This window comes from Labrus mixtus, chromosome 17, assembly GCF_963584025.1.
Source record: "Labrus mixtus chromosome 17, fLabMix1.1, whole genome shotgun sequence".
NCBI lineage: Eukaryota > Metazoa > Chordata > Actinopteri > Labriformes > Labridae > Labrus > Labrus mixtus.
This window is the reverse complement of record NC_083628.1, coordinates 21,796,423-21,818,304: the sequence shown is the minus strand read 5'-3', so window position 1 is coordinate 21,818,304 and position 21,882 is coordinate 21,796,423. Positions and strand designations below refer to the sequence as shown.

At 40.5% G+C, this 21,882-nt stretch overlaps 1 protein-coding gene across 2 annotated transcripts; it reads right to left on the bottom strand.

Annotated features, from left to right (window-relative positions):
- Positions 1–798: 798 nt before the first annotated feature.
- LOC132992274 (MAM domain-containing protein 2-like) lies at positions 799–15,702 on the bottom strand. Of its 2 annotated transcripts, none has more exons than XM_061061485.1 (15): positions 15,442–15,702; positions 15,208–15,318; positions 11,152–11,441; positions 9,112–9,196; positions 8,785–8,922; positions 8,063–8,340; positions 6,657–6,750; positions 6,061–6,204; positions 5,180–5,299; positions 4,908–5,077; positions 3,196–3,292; positions 2,471–2,629; positions 2,098–2,351; positions 1,216–1,300; positions 799–1,134 (listed from the first exon to the last, which is right to left on the bottom strand). In XM_061061485.1, the coding sequence occupies exons 1-15, from the start codon at positions 15,542–15,544 to the stop codon at positions 1,088–1,090; spliced, it is 2,175 nt and encodes a 724-aa protein (XP_060917468.1). In that variant the 5' UTR covers positions 15,545–15,702; the 3' UTR covers positions 799–1,087. The 2 variants fall into 2 exon arrangements, with proteins under 2 accessions (XP_060917468.1, XP_060917469.1); XM_061061486.1 differs by having other exon boundaries at positions 4,908–5,056.
- Positions 15,703–21,882: the final 6,180 nt, after the last annotated feature.

Sequence of the window (21,882 nt, the reverse complement as noted above, 5' to 3'; positions counted from 1 at the left end):
GGCTCAGTGGTATAGATCTTTAATCCCTCGATTTGTTGGTGGTTGGTGGTTTGATCCCAGCTCCTGCTGGCCACATCTCTTTGGGGAATGAATGGCTCTAGTTAATACTGACGGGCACTATAACCGTCCGCTCTCAGTATGTGAATGTTGAGTAAATATGACATAAAGTGTCAAAGTGATTTAAGGGGTCAGAAGACTAGAAAAGTGCTACAAGTCGTTTTACTGAATCCATTATCTATACCGCTTTTCCCATTGGCTCTAGTTACAGAATGTGGAGCCGATCCTAGCTGTCATTGGGCGAGAAGCAGGGTACACCCTGGACTGTTCACCAGTCAGTCACAGGGCTGACATACAGAGACAGACAACCAGCCAAACTCACACATTAGAGTGACACCAATTGACCTAACGAGCATGTCTTTGGACTGAGGGAGGAAGCTGGAGTACCCGGAGAGAACCCACACATGCACTGGGAGAACATCCCAGAAACCTCGCTGTGAGGTAACCCCCGTTTTTACTGAAGCAATACTCATTAGGACAAAAAAGTTCTCCCTTTTAGTTGTAACAAAACCTTAAAACTAAATATCTAACTTCATCGCTCAGCTGTGTAAAATGTCTCTAAAGTAAATTACAGAATTGAAATGACCATGACCATATACATATATTGTCCATATCGCTACTGCAATTAGTCAAACAAGTAAAACTATGGGAGCCCGCTACAACGAGCATCAATCCCTGTAGCTTACACTAAAATTAAGTGTTGAATTTGCTGGTCACCATCAGAAAGAAACACAAAACGAATGTGGATTAACCATTTGGATTTATTTGAGAAATAGGCATTAATCTAATGCATATAAAGTGGAAGAAACACACAGTTTAACACGCCCTCTGATGCTACAGTGCAGAGAGGAATGCTGACTATGACACAACTGATATGTGTTGCTCCATATAAAACAGCACTACATGAGAAGTTTTTTTCCTTTTAGCCACATCCCTACATGTTCTGGTGACCATGTAAGAGTCAGGAGTCTGTAATGTGCAAAAAAGTACAGCGTTCATGCATCCTACGCAGCAGATCCTCTCGCCTCTGCTACTCGATCTCATTGGAGGTTCCCACAGAGGTCTTGATCTCCATTTCTGCAAGGAAGTAAAAGAGAACAAGGAGCTGTCACACACTGTAACAGTTTATTCAGCAAATACCTGAGAGAGAGAGTTTACCTGAGCAGGGTCCACCTTCCAAAATAATATCATCGATGGCGATGTCACTCCTTACTGATGAGCCCCTGGTGGCTTCAAACACAATCTGGAACAGTGAAAAGAGCAGCTAATATAAACAACCATGTTCAAATATTTCATTACACATTAAGGTCCAGCATAACAAATCTATTAAAATTTATTCCAAGAAGTAAAAGTTTGTATTACATAAAAATGACCTCTAGGGCTGATGTGTTATTTAATATGAATTGTTACAGCTGCTGCATCAGTGTGGAAACAACTATGAAGTAAGAAAGATTTCAACAAGCCAAAAAATGTTTTTCTTAGATAAATTATCCAAGAAACTTTTTCTAAAAACACTGAGAGGATTCTTGAAAACGATCTTTTAACAAGCTTCAATTATTTTCCTCTCTGTAACCCTAGCCCCCAGAAATTATGCACCAAAACTTGGTTAATTCAACTAAGGAACTTAGGACGAGTGTGCCAAGAAAGTTTTTGTTTTTTTAACCGTTCTTAGCTCATAATACAAGAGAGAAAAAGATTCTGATTTGAGTTCCTAAATCAATAACCATATTTTTTTGTTTTTCTCTTTTTCTGCATGATCTCAAGTCAACCACTGCTTTAATATCCCATACTGCTTTGTATTTGAGCATGGGTACAATGTGCTATTTGAATTCATAGTCCATCTGTAAGGAGAACTGTAAGGATTATTAAAGTACAATACCTCTCTCTGAATCAGGTGTGGTAGAATTTAAATTATGAGAAGAGGTGAAGTAGATCTTAATAAACACTTATGTACAGTACTTGAGTTATCGCGTATGTTACAACAGTTTTTCGAGTCTTTACATCTCAAACAGAAGGAGTCATTATTGTATGCACTCTTGCCTGATGCTGGCTGTCACTCTGGTACTCCACCGTCGCTCTCAGCCAGGCGACGCTCTGCTCGCCGCTCAGTTGCCTCAGCAACACATCCTCTCCGTCCTTGCTGAGATGGATGCTGAGCTGTCCCGTGCCGGAGCCGTACATGTGGTAGAAGAAGCGCAGACACTGAGGCCCCCTGGAGCCCCTCAGGACGGAGGACAACAGTCTGACTCTCTGACCGGGCAGCAAGGGGGACGCCTCCAGGTGCAGGTAGTATCCTGTCAATCAAACGTGTGTGATTACAGCTGTTTGAGTTTGTTTTAATAATGCTGTGTGAGCCTGTGTACGTTTAATCATGTAAGCAGGACTTTTCAGCTTCTGACAAGAGAACCCTCACCCAGTCCTGTGGTGTGGTCTCCCCTGGGTCCGGTGTATGATGTCGGGGTGGGTCCTCTCCTCCACTCCCAGTCAGCGTCATCGCTGTGCTTGTCCTGAGTGTAACCGCACAGACCTGCTTCAAAGTCACAATGTCCCGGGAGAGACAACGACAACGAAGCTGCAGGAAAATGAAGGGTAAGTTAACACTTTTTATTCTAATAGACAACACTCTGGAAATCACCTGAAAGGCACTTTTCTTTAGTCACTCAGCATTTCCAATATGGTGACCGTCTCATTGGGCTTGAAAACGACTCTTCAGAAACCAACGGGTGACGTCCATATTTTATACAGTCAATGTCAAATAAGTATTTTCTGGACATTTTGATAAAACAGTGAAGTCCACCTTAACCTTCAGGTTTAAAATTGACATTACTCTATCATTTTGGTCAAACTGTGTCATAATTTGTAAGAATCCTTCAGTTATGGCCCTTTTACACTCAATTTGAATCAGTTTATCCTCATAGTTAAGTGGGTATTTGTGCCATGTGTTAAGACATTCCCTCCACATGTTTCTCAGTCTGTTTATCGTCTTGTTTCCTCGAGGACAGACAGAAACCAATAAACTTTGCCTTCGGTCTTGACTAATAACACATTTAAATGTATTTTTAGTTTTAGTCTTTAGTTTTACAATTAAATTAAAAACTATTGCCCTCGTTAAAGGGAAACTTTTTTTGATGCTTTTACCTGCTGTTAGCTCACAATCTCCGAGGTTAACACTGATATCGTCTAAAGCCACAGAGCCGCAGTCCCAGAAGCTCCTGCAGGTGCTGACGAAGACCACCTGAACAGTGAGACAGTCAACAGAGAAGTCTTCATCACCAGCTCCAACATTTCAGAGGAAATCTTACAATCTTAAAGCTATTAATCATCGACAGATCCAAACCCACACACTCTTTGTTGTGAGACTCTGAAGGAAATGATCAATGAAATACTGAATGTTTTTAAGTAGATCAGTGTGGTGAAGTCTTTGAGCCCTTTCCAGATCTGTTCAATCTGTCTGGTCGGTCCAGAGCTCAACACACAGAACACATTATGTCATCTGTTTCATTAGCTGCTTTTAAATCACTTTAGCATGTTTGTCCTCTTTTCTATCCTGAACTCTTTTCATTTCTTCCTCTCTTCCTTCCTTCTTTCATTTATTATATCTGCTGGACAATCCCTGTGTTGGAGTTTTTAGTTTTTAGTTTTATCCTTTATTTTTTGAAGATTTATTTTGGGGCCTTTTGCCTTTTTTTTGATAGCACAGTGAATAGGCGAGAGAAAGTTGGGAATGACTTACAGGAAAGGAGCCACAGGTCAGACTTGAAATGGGCCGTTCACCTTGAGGACTATTGCCTCCGTACATGGGGCTCGACCCAACCGCTAGGCCATCTGTGCCCCCTAAATAGTTCCTGAATTAGCTTATCTTTTCTTTGGAAGTGCTTTTAGAAGAGTAGCTCGAAAATCAATCCATCAGTTCAACACTCGGGCACAGACAGAAATGTCTGAACAGCTGTTGAATAGATTCCCATGACCATTAACATTCATTGGCCTTAGTGGGAGAGTTATCACTTTGATCTGCCCTTAAGTTTTCATTAAGTCAAATTTAGCATGCAAAAATGAGCCAATTAGCGAATGTTAGCATACCTAATAAACCTGATAAAGATAATCATGCATAGCATTACAACTCTGAGTATGTAGGCCAATACAAGTACAAATTACACTAATAGTAAATCAATAAACCCTATATTTGCTTGGCAACACTTAATCATTAGTGTGTAATGATGCATGTTTAGTTGGAGTTTTTTTAATCAGACCTATATCAGTGTTATGAAGCAAATGTTAGCATGCTAACCAGCTCTACTCTGATACTGAACAATGTAAAGCTTTAACCCGCTGACGATAGCTTGTTAGAAATGTGAATATGACCTGTGGGCAATATGTCAGCATGCTGATAATAGCATTTAGCTAAACAAGTACAACCTCACACAGCTGCTTTATACTTCCTTTGTTCTTCTTCTGTTCATTTTGTTGATTTGCTTTTCCCTTCCTCTTCTCAGACCTTTATTTATTGCTTCTTGTCATCCATCTTTTTATAATGTTTAGTATATTTTTTGTCCTCAACTTTCTCCCTGCATGTAGAAGTTTATTTTTCTTTACATCGCCGTCTATTCATTCCTTTCCCTCGTCATGTGTTCACGTGTTTACTCAATAATCAGCCCCACTTCATTTGAATCTCTCTTCCTTCTTAGACTCATCAGATTGTTTATTTCTTCCCTCCTCAGGTCGTTAATAATTTCACTCCCTCTTTGTTTCCATTTTCACCTTCCTTTATCCTCTATTTTATCTGTTCCAGATCGTCTGGTTCTCTATTCTGATACTGATTGATGTAATATTTCCATTTCCTGTCCTCTGACCTTGGCAGGCTTTGATGTCTGGAAGGTGACATCCGTTCCGATCCAGATTCCTCTGGATTTCTCTCCTTGGGTCCAGATCTTCTCCTGGCTGCTGCTCTGCTGCTGCTGTTGCAGATAAACAGCGAGAGCTCGGTCCGTCTGGTTGAAACCTGCCGTTGCCAGAGTTATTCCTGGTTGGTGAGTCAGCAAAAATAAATCACAGCAGAGGATTCACAAATATATAGTCACAAACAGCACCACATATCCAGACAGATTTCAGGGGGGGCACTCACCCCTCAGAGAGAAGTAAAATCTCAGGCAGAACTTCATGTTCCCCGGGAGAGTTGGACCAATCAGACGGTTAACGTAACCGGACCGAGGGTTCAGCCGCGAGTGAGCCAACAGGAAAGATCCTGGAAGGAGAAGAAGGCCATCATCATCTCACAAAACTCTCTCTTCCTCACAGTCTGGTGTCTTTGAATTTTCCCATCACGACTTGCACCCTGTAATTATCTTGATTTCAACATTTTCAAAACGTTTTAGCCTAAGAAAAAAACTGTACTTTAACAAACAAACAAAACAAGCTGACAAATAAACAATCACAACCTAATCCCTTATGTATGAAATTTGAATGGCTTACATGTGATCAAAAATGTATGCAGTGGGGGTGACAGCTTGTTCTATGAAAACAGCTGATGGCTGCTTGTGGTTGCATTAAATGAAGAAAAGTAAACATGTTATACAACCAAACAATAAGCTAAGAAAGGAGAAAACATTTTAAAAGCAGCAGAATGATGAAATCATTTCCCACCAAAGCATTGTTTCTGAGCTATTAGGAATGATAATTGAGGGTGTTGCCAGAGAGGAGCAAATGCTCATTCATCAGCTAATGTTGGCTCTAGCTTGGTTGGCAAGATGCATCTGTCATTCATATTGAGTGTAATCATAAGAAGGCTGCAGTAAAGAGGTCTAGTGTCCCAGATTTGTTCTAGTTTCAAACTCAGTCGTCGGCCCGCAACTAGCATCTTCTCAAATGATCATTTGTGGACATTTATGAGACTTCTCACTGCAACCTCTGCAGCCAGAAGAAGCCTTACACCATTTTTCCACATGAGGAGAAGCAACCCTTAAGGCCCTGTAAACTGACTTGGATGTGTAGGTCATTTTAACCCACCTGCTCCTGTGGTGTGATCTCCGTTCCTGAATATGTTCGGCTTCACAGACACCTTCTTCCACGAGCCCACCACCTGGTCCTGAGTGTACCGACAGAGACCTGACTCAAAGTCACAGTTAGCCACGGAGGGGTCGAAAGTCGGCACTGTGGGGCAAATGTGTGGAATCAGCATGTTGATGTGGATGGATGGACACAAACTGCTCAGGCTTAAATAATTCTTATTTGACAGCAAGATTTGTATGACATTTGTGAAGGATTGACATAGTTTCAAGGTAATGAATCCTGCAGTTTTATTGACCCTTGTGATCTTGTGTATTGTGAAATATAAAAAGCTCATTCATGCTTAGAGGTTGAACTTTTGGAAAAGGTCTTTGGACTTAGGACAAACTTGACATTTTTATCTCCTAATGTTTCTAATGACAGCTTCTATATCCTGCTGATGGTACATTAAGCTTTGAGTCCTTCTGAAATCATAAAATATTCATATCTTGGAATACATGCAGGTGCTTATAATTGCAACATAAATAAGACTTTCTTCTAATTTAAGCATTCAATGAGCCTTTGTAGAATAAAAAAGAGAAACAGCTGCTCCTCACCAGAGTCAGTGCTGCAAAACTCTGGAGAAAAGGAAATGTCATCAACTGCAACGCGTCCGCCTCTCGGGCTGTTAAAGGCCACTTCAAAGACCACCTGGAGAGGCAGACAGACACTCATTAACAGAGATGCATGCCATCATCACCCTCACACAGAAGTCACATTTATGTGCATTCCAGTACAGTGTTGAGATAATGGCTCTAAAAAATTATTTTGTTTTATTTTGCACAAGCTCTTTTAATGGATATAAAAGCAGGAAAAGGGGAAGGGTCCATTTTTTTTAAATGGAGATGCAAAGAGCATCCACCACCTTGGCACTGTAGTCTCACTAAATATTTTCCACATTCAGTAACAATATTTCAGGGGAAATTACTTTCACTATAATTCATGTGGTTTCTGTTCTTCTGTTGTTGTTTGCAGATGCTGAACATACCCGACTAAAACATCCTACAGCACACTTTAAAGGTTCATTTAACTGTAATTAAAGTATGTATTTTAAAGTACCAGAGAATTGTCTTCTTGTCAGGTAAAGTAAAAAGAAACTAACATATTAAAACTATGAATGGAAGCTGCCGTGCTCACTGTGTGTCAGCTTATGTTGGGTAATAGAAGGTGAGCTGTGGTAGGAAAAAATTACTGAAAAAAACAACACTGGACCAGATTACTTCTGTTTGGTAGTGGAGTAGTCTCTGAAGCGGTTACAGGCACACATGTGTGGGAGAGGAACTTCCCACACAAGTGTGCGGTAAAAGGAATGAGCTGTTTTAAGATTATATTTTCATCTGTCAGACCATGTAATCATCTATTTTCTGTTTAAAGTTTGATGCTTTGTACCCTTTTCCTCACACAGTCACAAAGGTTGGGTAAAACAAAACACGAGTAGTCAAAGATATACTTCTACATTTGTATCAGATAAACCATGATCCCAGTGTACTGAACACCACACAAACAAATAGGAGCAATCACTATTTTGATCATTTTAGCTCTTTTATAAGCAAAATAAACATCCTGCTATAGCCTACTGCAGTTTTTATAAAAGCGTTTAGTTATAGAGGATCTCTTATATGATGACAAGGATAAATGCTGTAAGTTCATTTGAGACGAGTCTTATCTATTCTTCAAGCCTATCAAATAAAATGAAATTATTTACATTAAGTTAATTAGCATAAGAGACAAAAGCCACTAGTCATACTTGACCAAATCATTTATAAAAGTCAAACCTCTGAATGTAAGAGTCTTATTGCATGGTAAAACGACTTGTAAAGGGAAACATTATTTGTATTATTTTGTTATATTATTGTGTTATTCTTCCTCTCAGTAATAGTCCTTCTGTAATATGTGTATAAAGTCACCTCTTTGAGATTTTAAAAACTCCTTATTTAGGTTGACATGTTGCGTTCACACTGACCTGTACAGAGTACGGGGCCTTCAGGTCCACCTGCACAGGTGTCCATTCCCCCAGCGTCCCGCTCCAGTCGCTCTGGTTCTCTGTCCCCGCCCTCCACAGTTCCTGGTACTGACCCAGTTTGTCCCTGGTGAACACAGAGAACAGGTTTCCCCTCTCCTCACTTCGCTGGTACTGAAAGCTCAGGCAGCCGGACATCGGCACCATGGTCATCGGAGAGATCAGCTTGGCCACTTCTTTGAAGGTCTTAGCATAGACCGAGTCCACATACATCAAGTGACCTGAGAGGTAAGTGAGGGTGTTAAATTTGATTTGGGAACTTTGAAATGTACTCATACCAAAATAGACTGATTTAGTAATTTACAATGACACATGTGAGACCTTTTGGAAATGCTTTGTTAAAGGAGCGGTATGTAACTCTGACACCTAGTGTTTAAAATGGGTACTGCAGTCCAAATTTGAAACATTGGAGACAGCTGTCTCCCCCCGCCCCCTACCCTCTAGAGTCGATGCTCATGCAGGTTGCCATGTGGTGAACACTGAAGCTTCAGTGTTTATCCAGCTCTGCATGGGTCTGTAAACCTTTCTGTGTTCTAACCTCTCTCCATTTTTCAAAAGATTCTCAAATATTGATCCTAGTCTCTCAGTCTCTCAGAGATGAAAAGAGCTCTGATTCACTGGATAAAATGACCTTTTTGTGTATGATATGTGATTATCTTACTCACCCGTCTTGTTGTTGTATGTGTGGTCATTTGGCATGTCGTTGTGAAGGAGCTGGCCCCCTCCACCTCCCACGTACCAGTTTACATTTGCGTTCCATAGATTATTGTATCCACACAGGTGAGACTCCTCAAAATCACAATCTAGATGCAGAAAGGAAAGAGAAATCAGAAACAGAACCACCGTTATGTGTGTGGGTTAGAATGCCTTCATGCTGCTGTAACATAATACGATCCCAAGTGAGCACAGATGGTCTTTATCCTGCCATGAATATGTGATTTTTATTTGGTTTTAGAAAGATGTTTGAGTGATGTATGTGTGAAATCACCGACCCAGGCAGTATCCGGGGCTGATGTGGATCTCAAAGATGGCCACGCTGCTCCCAGGGCTCCCTGCAGGTTTACCTTCAATCACGACCTAATCAACAACACATGTTCAGTCGAACCGTGCAACCTATGATATGGATCGATGCGGGAATGACATCATAGAGGGAGAGTGAACGTATGGAAGGTCAGAGAGAGCACATACATGAAATGCATAACAATCTAATTTATTTTAAAGCTCCAGTGATCACCAGGCTTTATGTGAAATGACATACAGAAATAGAAGAGAAGAAACACATTTTTAAAAGCATGAGGTCAGAGCTTGAGCATGTGAGAACATGTGAGTGGAGGTTGAAGGGTGATGTTGAGATAAACTGTACCTGAAAACATGAAACAATGACATGCTTTTAAATAACATCCAGTGGACACAGAACAACGTAAGCCTGATTAATAGAACTTTTTCAAGCTTCACTTTGGTCTCCACCACTTAAATATCCAGCCCTTTATCTGATCCAGATTTTTTTTTTCAAGTGCACCTTGGTAGTTCTTGGGAAGTGCCCTGTCACCTCTCCGGCTACCAGAACAGCTTCCTTACCTGGGGTCAACCGGGACTTAAACCAGCGACCATCCGCTTCCCAACCCAAGTCACTACAGACTGAGCTACTGCTGTGTGTAACGCAGAATATTGACGCCCCTGTTACGCCTCGTCTGCAGTGTGTAACACATGGAGGCAGGATGGTGGAGGGAAGAAGTTCAGTCCCAGATCGCCATCATCATCATCATCATCATCATCATCATCATCATCATCATCAGCCATCTAGTGAGTAACAGAGGCGTAAAGGGGGAAATGCACTGGCAATGTGTATGGTCAGATCGAGCATGGTGAAGCAGCGCTGTGTGTGTATGCATGCCTGAGTGTGTGTGTGTGTGAAGCTCCTGCTGTGTGTTCAAACACGGTGCCTCTCATGCTCCTCTCAACTTTCTGCAATGCCGTTACGCAGTGTAAATCCACTGGGACACCAATATTATGCAGTTGCAGAACCACAATCTGTAAAAGGTTTTTATGGTAAGATAAGCCAGCAACGTCTGACTCCAGCAACTGAACACACAGACACACGGATGGTAGAGTTTTTCTTTTTTGGCTCTTTGAAAGCAATAGAACACATTTCCAAAATGTTGAACCATTTCTTGTTAAATGAGAGGAAAGACTTTAGTTAGACCTGAGGAGGAAGAGGTGGTGTGTTTGTGTTAGGTGAGAATAAATAGAAAGAAGCTTTTATCAGTCTTTAAGTTTAAATGTCTGGTCTGAAATAGACTTGGTTTATGCTTTGAGGGGCCCACACATGGTACAGACATTGACTTTCCATTATGTAGGTCCTGACCCTGTCAGACTCAGCTCTGCCTCTGCACATAATATAAACATGGGCTGCACTGTTCCCAGAGTGTTTGGACAATGTGTGTGTGAGTGAATATGTGTGTTTTTACACACACATCATAATGGCCTCACTTTGCGCCTGCATGTGTTATGTCAACCTATATCTGTCTTCCTTTCAACAGCAGCATAACTGTTTTTTTCTTCTTTTAAAAAAAAAAAATCTCTGCTATATTTTTAATGAGAGAGATTTGGACAGTTTACTACTCACTGAAGACATACTGCACTTGATACTTTTGATTAGAGCTCAAAATATTTATACATTATGCTTGTTATATTACAAGTTATAGTGAGAAACCAGTGAGAAAATGGGCTTCAGTTGTGTTCTGTCTGAATCCAAATAATGTTGTGATGTAGTGAACCAACACCAACATGTAATATCTTAAAGTTAAAGGTTTCATTTGACATAGAGCTCATAGTTAATAGCCGTTCATTTAGTGCTTCCTGTAACACAAACATTTAACTTTGGGTGCCATGCAAGTCTGAGAATATTATTTCTCTGCATGCTTTAAACATAAACAACCTGTAGGGCCCATTAGAGGCACTTTGGCCTTGTTTTTCACATGAAGCTAGTTTCCTCATCAAACAAAGAAGAAAGACACTTGGGTGTGTGTTACCGTGTGAGGCTCAGTGTTGTTCTGCAGGTCCATGCTTGAGATGACCCAGCTGTCAGAGGACTCCTGGCTGCTCCACAGTGGCCTGTCGAAGCTCTTCCCCTCAGTGCGCTGCAGCACCGTCAGGCTCCCTGACCCGATGATCTGATAGACAAGCCTCAGACAGCTCCACTCGCCCTGCTCCAGAGCCGGGCTCAGCAGGACCCCTATGGTCTCTTTCTGCGGTCCAGTTTCTGCAGCTGTCTCATCATCCTGAACATCCGCTGGGGCTGCATCCACCGCAACAAAACGCCCTGATACAAAAATGTATGAGGAGCTGAGATTATGCAACTTGTAAACAGAAGTTCTAAATCTGAGAAAGTTTTCTCCTCACTTGAATTAAAAAAAAAAAAAACACAAGAAGCTCTGTTGCAAAATATGCACATCTTTCTTTAATCCTACAATTATGATTTCTGTCAAGAAAACACCAGAGGTTCCTCTTGTGGGTAGAAGAATAGGGAGAACACATGTTAAATACTGGATACTGTTACTCATGAAACAATTATTAGTAGCAAAAAAAAAAGCTCAACTTGATGGGATAAAGCCTTATTCATCAGTATTTCAGAGCTCCCATCCTGACAGCAACGCTTCCTCTCTGCTGCAGGGGCCTTTGAGCTCTCCTTACCCGTCTGTCATTTATTATTTGTCCCCGTGGAAAGCCCTGCTGCCCCGAGGCTCCTTTATCCTGACAAACACACACGTATCCAAACTAACACACACTCACTGTAGAGCTCTTTTCACTCAAGATGTTTTTCTGCTCCTTCTGGCAACATACTGCACTCGTTTGCAAATGTTTGTATTCAAATATTAAATATAAACCCAATTTATCATATACAAGTAAGAAGCAATGTAGCCTACTTTCTTGTTTTAATCAGTATCAATGCCTTATTTGGACTCAAAAACAAAGTCCATAAAAAGTGGCTCATATATTTGACATGACTTCACTCCTCCTGCAGCCTCAGCTGTCCTGCAGAAACCAAGAGAGGGGAGAACAAATGAGCGAGAGCTGAGCACACCATTACCACACCAAACCACACTGACCTTTTCAAACAAGCCGGCGGCAATAGCAACAAGGATGGAAACAGGAAAAGAGAAGTGGCTGAAGTATCGCAGAGGAAACACTGACAGTGAAAAGTGCTGCGACAACGGAGCAAATTCCAGACAAGTGAGAGCAAGGATCACTACGGGGGAAAAAGTCTTTATGGGGAGATTTTTGTTGCAGAAGCTACTGGAGCTGCAGGACATGGTTATGATTGAGGAATCTGCCTCTTCAATCAGTTAGATGTTGATGAGATTTAGAGTTGAGTTTTGATTTGACCGCTCTAGTGCAGCAGAGTTACTTAGTCTGTCAAGTTGATGGTGAAGTCATTAGTGTGCTCATTGACCAACTAAACTCCTGAACAATTTGCATCATCTCATTCAATTTAAGTATTCTGAATCAATTAGTTCTCTCTCTGTGTAGGGTGAAACGAGTAACTTCACTACGTCCACTTCAAAAACACAATAAAATACTCGTCAAGTCTTCAGGCTGTTGTTTGATAAGAAATACTTAAAGCGCCTTACTCAGCCAAAAACCCTCTATTAGTGATTTTTTAAGAGAGCAAGGCGTGTTGTGTCCACCTGCTTTCACACTGTGTACTATGCTTATATTGACTTCAGAACTAATGCACAGAAATGTACTGCATACCAACAATCCCTCTCTGTAGTTACTGTTTCAAAATGTACAAAACCAGTACCTGAGATTAGAACAAATACTAAAAGAATACTACATTTGATTTATTTTGTTCTACCATCGTGTGAATGGAAGTATTCAGTTGCATAAGATGCCACCACCTCTCCTGATAATCCTAAAGATTTCAACACAGAAACTTCACTTTTACTGTTGCATGGACTGTTTGTGTTGTAGCTGCTGTGTAGTTATAATATATGCATGTGGTGATGGACTGCATGAGAAACAAGATCTGGGTATATAAAGGACTGAATGACGAGTAAAGTTTGGATATATCCTTACACAAGTTAATGTCAGAGGATACTTCAGAGGTTTTAAGCCACAAGATCTGTCACTAATCCTCCTTTGTCACTCTCTGAAGGAGAGCCTGCGAGCATATTTGCAAATGATCCCAAAATATTCCCCATATAGTAAAACTATACGTTACTAGAGAACTGATAGTTTCTGCACATCGATGGGGCAAAATATTGCTTATATCTTTTATTGCATCCTTAACCAGCAGAAAAATGTAAACCCCCTATTTGTATCTTGTGTTTGTACTGTTTACTTATTGATGTAGTTTTCTTTACTACACAGGAGAGCAGTTATACTACTTTTAATTGCACCTTAAAGTGAATATAAAGTAAATTCTGTTCTGTACAGGTACATCAGAGGTTTACAGAAATGTTTTATACTGTGGGGCAATGATCCACATCTTGAGGGTTATGGTATTAGTTTATTTATTTATCTATCTTATCCTTTACGCTGATATGTTGTGTCACAGTAAGAACATAAATATTTTGGCTTTTGTCCAATCATGTCTGCTGATTGATTAGCAGATGATTTGGAAGTGTGGATGTGGGCCGGATTACACTCAGAGTCAAGTTCACCGAGGAGTGGGAAGTGGCAGTGTCACAGATTCAGTGTTGTTCTTTCTACTCATGATATCAATCAGTGTCTTGTAAATGACACAGTGTGTTGCTCTGCTGAAGGTTCACTGGAACATCTTTCTGTATTTTGCCCTTTATTAGGCAACTATTGGATAACATCACTTTTTTTTAACGTTTCTCCAAAGTTTTTTCAAAGAATATTCAACACGACCATCTTTGGTTGCTCTGCAGAGATTTTTAAGTTGTTGCACAATATGCACATTGTTCTGCATTTAGGAGTGGTGGATGCTAAACCGTTTTTCTCCTCACCATCCTGCTTCTTTCAATAGCTTAGGGACATGTTGTCTGTTATACAAACGAAAAGACTGCGTACTTACAATCCGCATACATAGAGTACATTTGAGAGAGTTAGGGACCTTTCTTGCACAGTGTCATATTAACCATCTTCTATAGGGACTCTCCAGGATTCAGTCTGGTGTTTGACTTGAAACATTTCTTAGTACATGCCCATGTCAGTTTAATTTTCAACCTGAGATGTTACTATTGTGATAACCATTTTGAAACTCTATTAACGCAGTCCTTTAAACGTGCAGCCCTATTTCTATTGTTCTTCTTTGTTTTGCCTTTTGGTCAGTTTGCACTTCACTCAGTGCTGTGATCAACTTGTATTGTTTTGAACGTTGTAAAATAAAATAAAAAGCACCTGGAATCCGAACAGGTTTTGCATCGATTCTGGACCATCATCCATCAAAACTCCTACAGAACTGGCCAGACAGATGTAGGTTTGTTGCACAATTATTGGTTTTAGGGATGGGCTGTGTGTAGATAACAGCAGGTCCAAGAGCAAAGAGAGTGTTATTGTAATGTTCACATGGCCCCAGCCTCTAAAAGCAAGCCTCTCTTCATGTCACAACCAGTGTGATGGGATCCTGCTGCTCCTGCAACATATGAGGCATTTGTCTCCAGATGCAGCAACAGTGCAGATACATCAACAGAGAGTGTGTGAGAGGAGTGGAATCATTTAAAAAAAAAAAATCTACAACAAAGTAATAAATACAAAGAACCCAATCTGTTTTTAACTTTTGTGTTTGACCCCTTTAGATAAACAGACACTGACAAACTGTAGTTATGGGTGTGTGCAGTCGTCTGTATCAACTCCAGTACCAACCCAGAGAGAATACCTAAATCTGTTATTTCATCCACTCCAGATGTTGGGAGATGCAGAAATCAATGCAGAACAGATGGGCTTTTTCTAACCACTGTGCTTTAGTGGCATAGTAAAAACCAGCACCAAAACATCTGCAGCATCACATCTAAACATGTAACTGCTATTTACATAGCCACAAAAAACTCTACTAGCTCTACTTTCAAAATGTTGATGACTGTGGATGCTCTGTGTTTTCCATTAGAATGGTTCAGTACCGTCTTTGTGCAGGATCCAGCTCGTGAAGTCTGCATCTGATGTGTATCCGCAGGTGTTGGACTCAAAGTTGCAGGAGCCAGGCAACAGTTGGCTTTGTGCTTGGACGGTGGCTTTGAGAGAATAAACGAGAGAAGGCAGAGAGCAGGAATGGTAAGTATGAATCATGGCATCTGGCATTAACAGAAACATGCCATCATGCACCAGCACTGGCGCTGCTGCTGTAATGAACTCACCAGCAAATGTCAGGAGGTAGAGTAGAAGCATTGCAGCTCTCTGTGGAAATAAACAAACCGCCTGAGGAAATAAGAAAAGTAAAAGTAGGTCTTCTCTTTGCATCCACAGTTGGGGGTAAAAATACAAAAAGTTTCAAGAAAAGTTGCTCTACAAAGATCTTTCTTGTGTTTCTGGTCTGAGTGTCTCTCCAGCTCACAGACTGGCAGCACACTGCAGACTCTCTGTCAGGACGTTTGTGTGTCTGGAAGGCAGAGCAGGGAGGAGGAGAAAGAGAGAGAGAGAGAGAGAGAGAGAGAGAGAGAGAGAGAGAGAGAGAGAGAGAGAGAATAAGTCTGAGAGGGAGGAGGAGAAAGAAGGTAAGTGATGAGATGGTGGGAGGTGGGTGAGAGAGCAGAGAGAAGGAGAGGAGGGGGTAAGGGAATTAAGGGGAGAGAGGTGGGGGGAGGCTGGTGAGAAAACTAAGTGGGGGAAGTGAGGAAGGGAAATGATGTAATAGAGCAAATTGGGGAAGAAAAAGAGGAATAAAATATTAAGTCACCTTTCAAAAGAAAGAAACTTTATCAAGTTCATTTCAGCATCAACATGGTGAATAGAGGCTGATTTATTACTTTTAAGATCTCACTGTGCAGGAGTTAGCAGCCTTTTTCCACTGACAGTCTGATTTATTGTCCTCTGAGCAGAGACACTGTAGGGTTAGGGGTTAATTGTCTTGCTCAAGGGCACCCCTGTTATGGCATTGGAAAAAGGTCAAAGCTATTCATCCCTTTTTGGGGAGTGTTCCCTTAATTTTGAGTCATGGCAACCATTAGCAACAAGTATGTATTTTAAAAAGCCCATCTAGGGACGGGCAATGCAAACAAGCCTTGGCTTTAAATGCTGTAGTGTGTGGTATCAGTTTACTTTCTCCATACGTGTCCCTTTACAAATAAACATTCAATAAGTATATAAAAACAAAACTGTCCTCATCAGAAAATAAGAGTGTCTGACCAAGCCGTCCTGTTTAAAGACTTCTTCAAAGGGTTTGGGTTACACACTAACCCAATAAATCAAGATTTATTTTCTACATTTAGGAGATCCAACTATATATAGGACAGACAAACCAGCCCATAGATTCATTCACCTGAGGGTTGTATTTATTTGAGTTTGGATGCCACTGATGGACGGGTGCATCTTTGTAAAGTTAAGGTGTCCTTCTTTAAATAAAAATATAAGAATTGGCATCCACCTCGCTTGAATTATACAGATGTTCAAAAGGGAAGCTGACGATATTTAATTAGAATCGTGAGCTTAAAGGTTCGTATTGACTTTGGTCCCATTTGTGGACGGTCAGTCTGATCTCTCTGCTGATCGTATCCCAGCTGCCACATGTCTGATGTAAGACACTTAACCCAAAGTTGCTCCCATTACTTCGTCGGCGGCGTATGTGTTTGAATGGAATTAGTGAATACTGCTAGGCACTTTACATAGCATCCTCTTCCATCTCTGTGTGAATGGGTGTGAATGGGTTGATGTGACTTGCGGTGTAAAAGCGCTTTGAGCAGCCAGAAGTTTGTCACTTTTCTCGTCTTCTGACTCCTCAAAGCGCTTTTTCATCACAGATCACATCAACCCATTCACACACTGATGGCAGAGGACGCTATGTAAAGTGTCCATCAGTATCAACTATTCCCATTCATACTGTACACACACACATCACCAACGAACCAGTGAGCTATAGCCAGCCCAGTAACAACAGTTATATGAATAACTTTTTTCATTGCTTTGCAGGTGGTTTTGGTTGGCATGAAAACAGTGAGTATTCAGGGTTAAGAACCTGTGCAGGATTTCTATTTTCAAACAACTTGACTTTCCCTTTAATTTTAGAAAGTGCTTTTATGTGACCAAAAGAGAACTGACAGAATAGTTTTCCCAACATGTAGAAATGTAATTTACTTTCAAATTGGAGGCAACAGTTTAAAAAAAGAGGTTTCCTGTTCAAAAATATCAAAGCCAGCACAAAGCCAGCAGATGTGCACGGAGCCCAAACTAAACCCCAACACCACCTGCACAACAGTCTTCCTCCAAGAGGGCTTTTGCTCTTTTTAGCAGTCACAGGTGTTGCATGTTCACTAACTTATATATAGCATATATTAATATATGTTGTAATATATGTTTTCTTTGCTTTTGTAAAGACAAGCCTTTAAGATCCCGTCTGAAAGTGGTATCATGGGGCTCTGCTGTTGAAGAAGAGACAATACACAAATGACCCACAGAGACCCTGCAGAGTCCAAACATTTTGAAAGTCTGCAGTATTTGATGTGGTTTCAGCCTTCAACCGCTTGCAGGCAGTCTGTTTTATTTAGGCAACTCAGCTTTAATCCTACATGTGCAGCTCCTAAAAGTCTGCAGATATTCTTGAGTTGTTTCCTCCAGTTTCAATTGAGGGAGAATTTGAATTTTTACTTTCACCACTGAAAACCTCGTCCCCATCACTGCAGAGAGAAACGGATTTCAAAAAGTTAAGGAGAAAAGAATGTAGAATGCAGGATTTTTTGGAGACTTTGTTGTAATTTTTACGAGACGGAGAACTCTCGTCCACATTTGTGATCCATCTGCCAGACCTGGCGACTCCGCCCTCTGTCTTTTTCTCCCTTTCTGCTGTTGTTCATGGTCAATCCTCTGCCTTCAGTTATCAGCATTTTAATGAGGTGTCATGAGATCTCTCAGACTAGATGTAGATGAATCCTCTCCTGGTTGTGTACAGAAAGCCTGACAGCATTCATCTTCTCCAGGAAACAATGAAGATCTGAGGCACATCCTGCTGATTATTGAGAAAATGATTTGATTTGATTTTCAAGTCAATGTTAATTGTTTGATCGAGAACAATGAACAGAAAGGAGACTGGAAATGCTCTAGCTGGTTGGATTTAAAGATGACTGCACATGCTCTGTTCCAAAGACAATATTTATGTTTTCAACGATATCTATCACTCATCTGGTTCTCTGTATTTCTGTAAACAACACGACAAAGCTTCAAAATCAATTAAAGAGTGCCAGAATAAACATCTGCAGTGCAAGCTGAAACCATTAATTGCATCAAGATAGATCGCAGGAGCCATTTTTGTTTAACTGGTGAACAATTAATAGTAGTTTGACTTTAAGTGACACATTGATTATGCTTTAAACTAACTTACTTTAGTCATGAATAAACATGAGGACACTGCACATATTTATTTCTTCAAATGCTCACATGCCTGATAACAGCTGGGATCGGCTCCAGCCCCCCTGCCACCCCGAATATGAAAAGCGGTATTGATAATGGATGGATGATGCTTTACTACATGACTGAAAACTATTACAAGAGTTATGACATGTTTTCCTCAGTATGAGATTCAGTGCCAGAGGGCTGAGCAGGTTTCATCTCCCCTGGGAACATCACAGACCATCAAGGTTTTTAATGTAAAAATGTGAGCTACCTGGACCGGATGTGATCACAGTGATATATTAAACCCTTTAATTATACATTTTCAGATTTTCAAAAGTGATTTCTCTGGTAGTCAGTGTCAGAAACCTGTACTGCTGTGTTTTTGCACCATCTGCTGGAGCATAAGTAACAGTTTATTTCAAGTATTATGTGAGTGATTCAACAGCTACACTACATTTAAGTGAATATAAAAAAACAACATTTTGGAGCTCTTTAATTCCTTTATTAGAGAGGACAGAGGATAGATCAGGAGGCCGCTGAGAGAATGGGGACTTTATGAGCGTTGCCCTTTTTGTACCTGCATTACATAAAGGTCAAGTGTGTGTCGAAGAATGCATTACTGGGCATGCTTTCACAGAGGTCGAGAACATAGACACAGGGGGCTTGGCAAAGTGGGTTCACTTACTGTAGAGAAACATTGGTGAAATAAAAAATAAAATGGCCTTGAGTTGTAGATGGTAATTGCTAAATACAAAAAGTGCACTTGAATCACTCCTCTTCTCTACAACACAATAATATAATGTAAGCTCAGATAAGATGAGGATGTTTATGTATTGTGTTTAATGTTCACCATGTTGTTATGCCTTATGTTCAATTAGCCTTTTAGCATTAAACAGCAAATAGGCTAAAGCTAAAGCTAACAGGAAAGTCTTATTTAAGAGACATTATTTAATGGTATTTTCCAAATGTGTTCATTATTGTCTCTAATGTTATTAATTATCAACATTTTAATTATGTTACAATCAATGAAGTGCCCAAAAGGAAAACTGTTGAATTCCATGCGGTTCAGTTTTTAACCCTTTGTGTGAATTATAACAGGATGGTAAAATAAACAAAATCCTAATCTTCCTAGATTAAAAAAATGTAATAATGAAATAATGTTGTTAATTGGTTATTAATGCTTTCCTTCTACAGAACGCCACCTTGGAGAAAACCAAGAGCCACAAGGAATCTTCAAAACAGGAACATGGGGAAAGTCCGACAATGAACAATGAACAATGACAATGAGGCAGAAGGGAAGAAACACACAGAGCTCAACACAGGGGGATATCAAACACAGGTGTGACAGACGACACACAGTGGAAAGTCATGAAGGACTTCACAAAGGGAGGAAGTAAGACTAGACATGATACACAGGGGCAAGAACTACAAAATAAAACAGGAAACACTGAAAACTAAATGCAGGATTATCATCAGAAAAATACACAGGAAACAAAGAAACACAAGGATACAAATGTCAAAATAAAACAGGAAATCACAACTAAGGAACAAACAAACTTAAAAAGAGTGCATCATGAGACATATTTGGTTAAAAAACAAACAATAGTAGATGTAAATTATGTACTTATACTTGTGTTATTTTTGTTATATTTTAATTTTTCTATTAGTATTTCTCTCTTCCTCTTAATATTTCAATTATTTATATCATTATTGATGATTCTTTCTGAGCTGTATTAACACGAGCGGCTGTGGCTCAGTTGGTAGAGTCGGTCGTGTCTCAACTGGAAGTGGGACGCATGAAGTGGGTTTGATCCCCAGCTCCTGCAACAACATGTCTGATGTGTGCTTGGGCAAGACACTTAAGTCCAAATTAGACACTTGATCCTAAATTGCTTCGTTGGTGGCGTGTGCATGTGTATTAATGGATTAGTTACTTTACACAGCAGCCTCTGCCATCAGTGTGTGAGTGTTGGTGTGACCTGCGGTGTAAAAGCACTCTGAGTAGTCAGAAAGCGCTATTCAAGCTCAAGTCCATTTACCGATCACATGTTACTTCCCACAATCGGGGATCAATAAAGATGATCTTATCTTATCTGACGCAGCCCGACAGTCTCATGAACATGAAATTGCAGTGTGCATTTTGAGGCGATGGCTTTCTGCGTGATAGGAAACGACTCCGCAAAGGGCCATTATAAAAAATGAATGTGCATTAATTCCAGTAATGGGTGCAGTCTACCCTCACAGCATGCTATACCGCTAACAGAGCATGCATACCCACATCCATGTATGCAAAGAGAGGCAACAAATTATTGATGTCTCTGGAAATAGAACAGCAGTGAATTTGACTCAGAGCACGATATATAGGCTGTTTGACATGAGTTAACGCCTGCAGCAGAGTGAAACTGCTACCTCAGATACACTGATGACCTGATTCTGCAAACTGCACTCTTTATTTTGGAGCTTTTTGATTGGCTCTGGACTTTAAACCATCCCCTAAACGCCTCCACTTTCAGCCAAAAGTTCACAGCCACTAATTTTACAGATCTGGAGAGGCTTGATTGTGTGGGATCAAAAAAAAAAACGCGGTCGCAATAAAAGACTGTGGATGCCATGGATACCACTCCACACCATCACCATCCTCCGTCACATATTGTTGTCACGGTAACGGCTGCTTCGGTGGAAGGGCGCACGTGACTTAGGTGAGAATGCGTTACCAGGGCTCAACAATGTGCAGACACAGGCCCTGTTGATCTACTCCACCAGGCCTTTTATGACACACAAATGTGGCCAGATTATCGTGCCAGGAGCCCCTCAAACACCGCCCCCCCTTCACACTCCAGTCTGTACATCGTGTATCAGCTATGAATAGTTACTGTATCTCATAGAATACATGTCAGCCAAAAAAACAGAATTCAGACAGAGGGTTTTTGGTTTTTGTTTTCACACAATGACGCTGAGAACAAAACAAAAAAAGAAGCTCTTTTCCCAAAATATTAATTTTAATTTCTCAAGTCTGGTCTCAGTAAAGTTACCATGATGCTTTGATTAATATAGAACCACTTCGGTTAGGAGGTATATGTTGATGTATTCAGTTACAGCAATTACCAAACCTATCAGCTTGAAGACTAATGCAACACAAAAATGTTTCCATAAAGTTGATTCTTATAAAGCCAAACAAAACAAAGTTACTCTTAACTTTTTTAATGTTTTTTTAAAATCATGTTCTTTTATCTGCCATGCTGGAAATGATGTCTCAA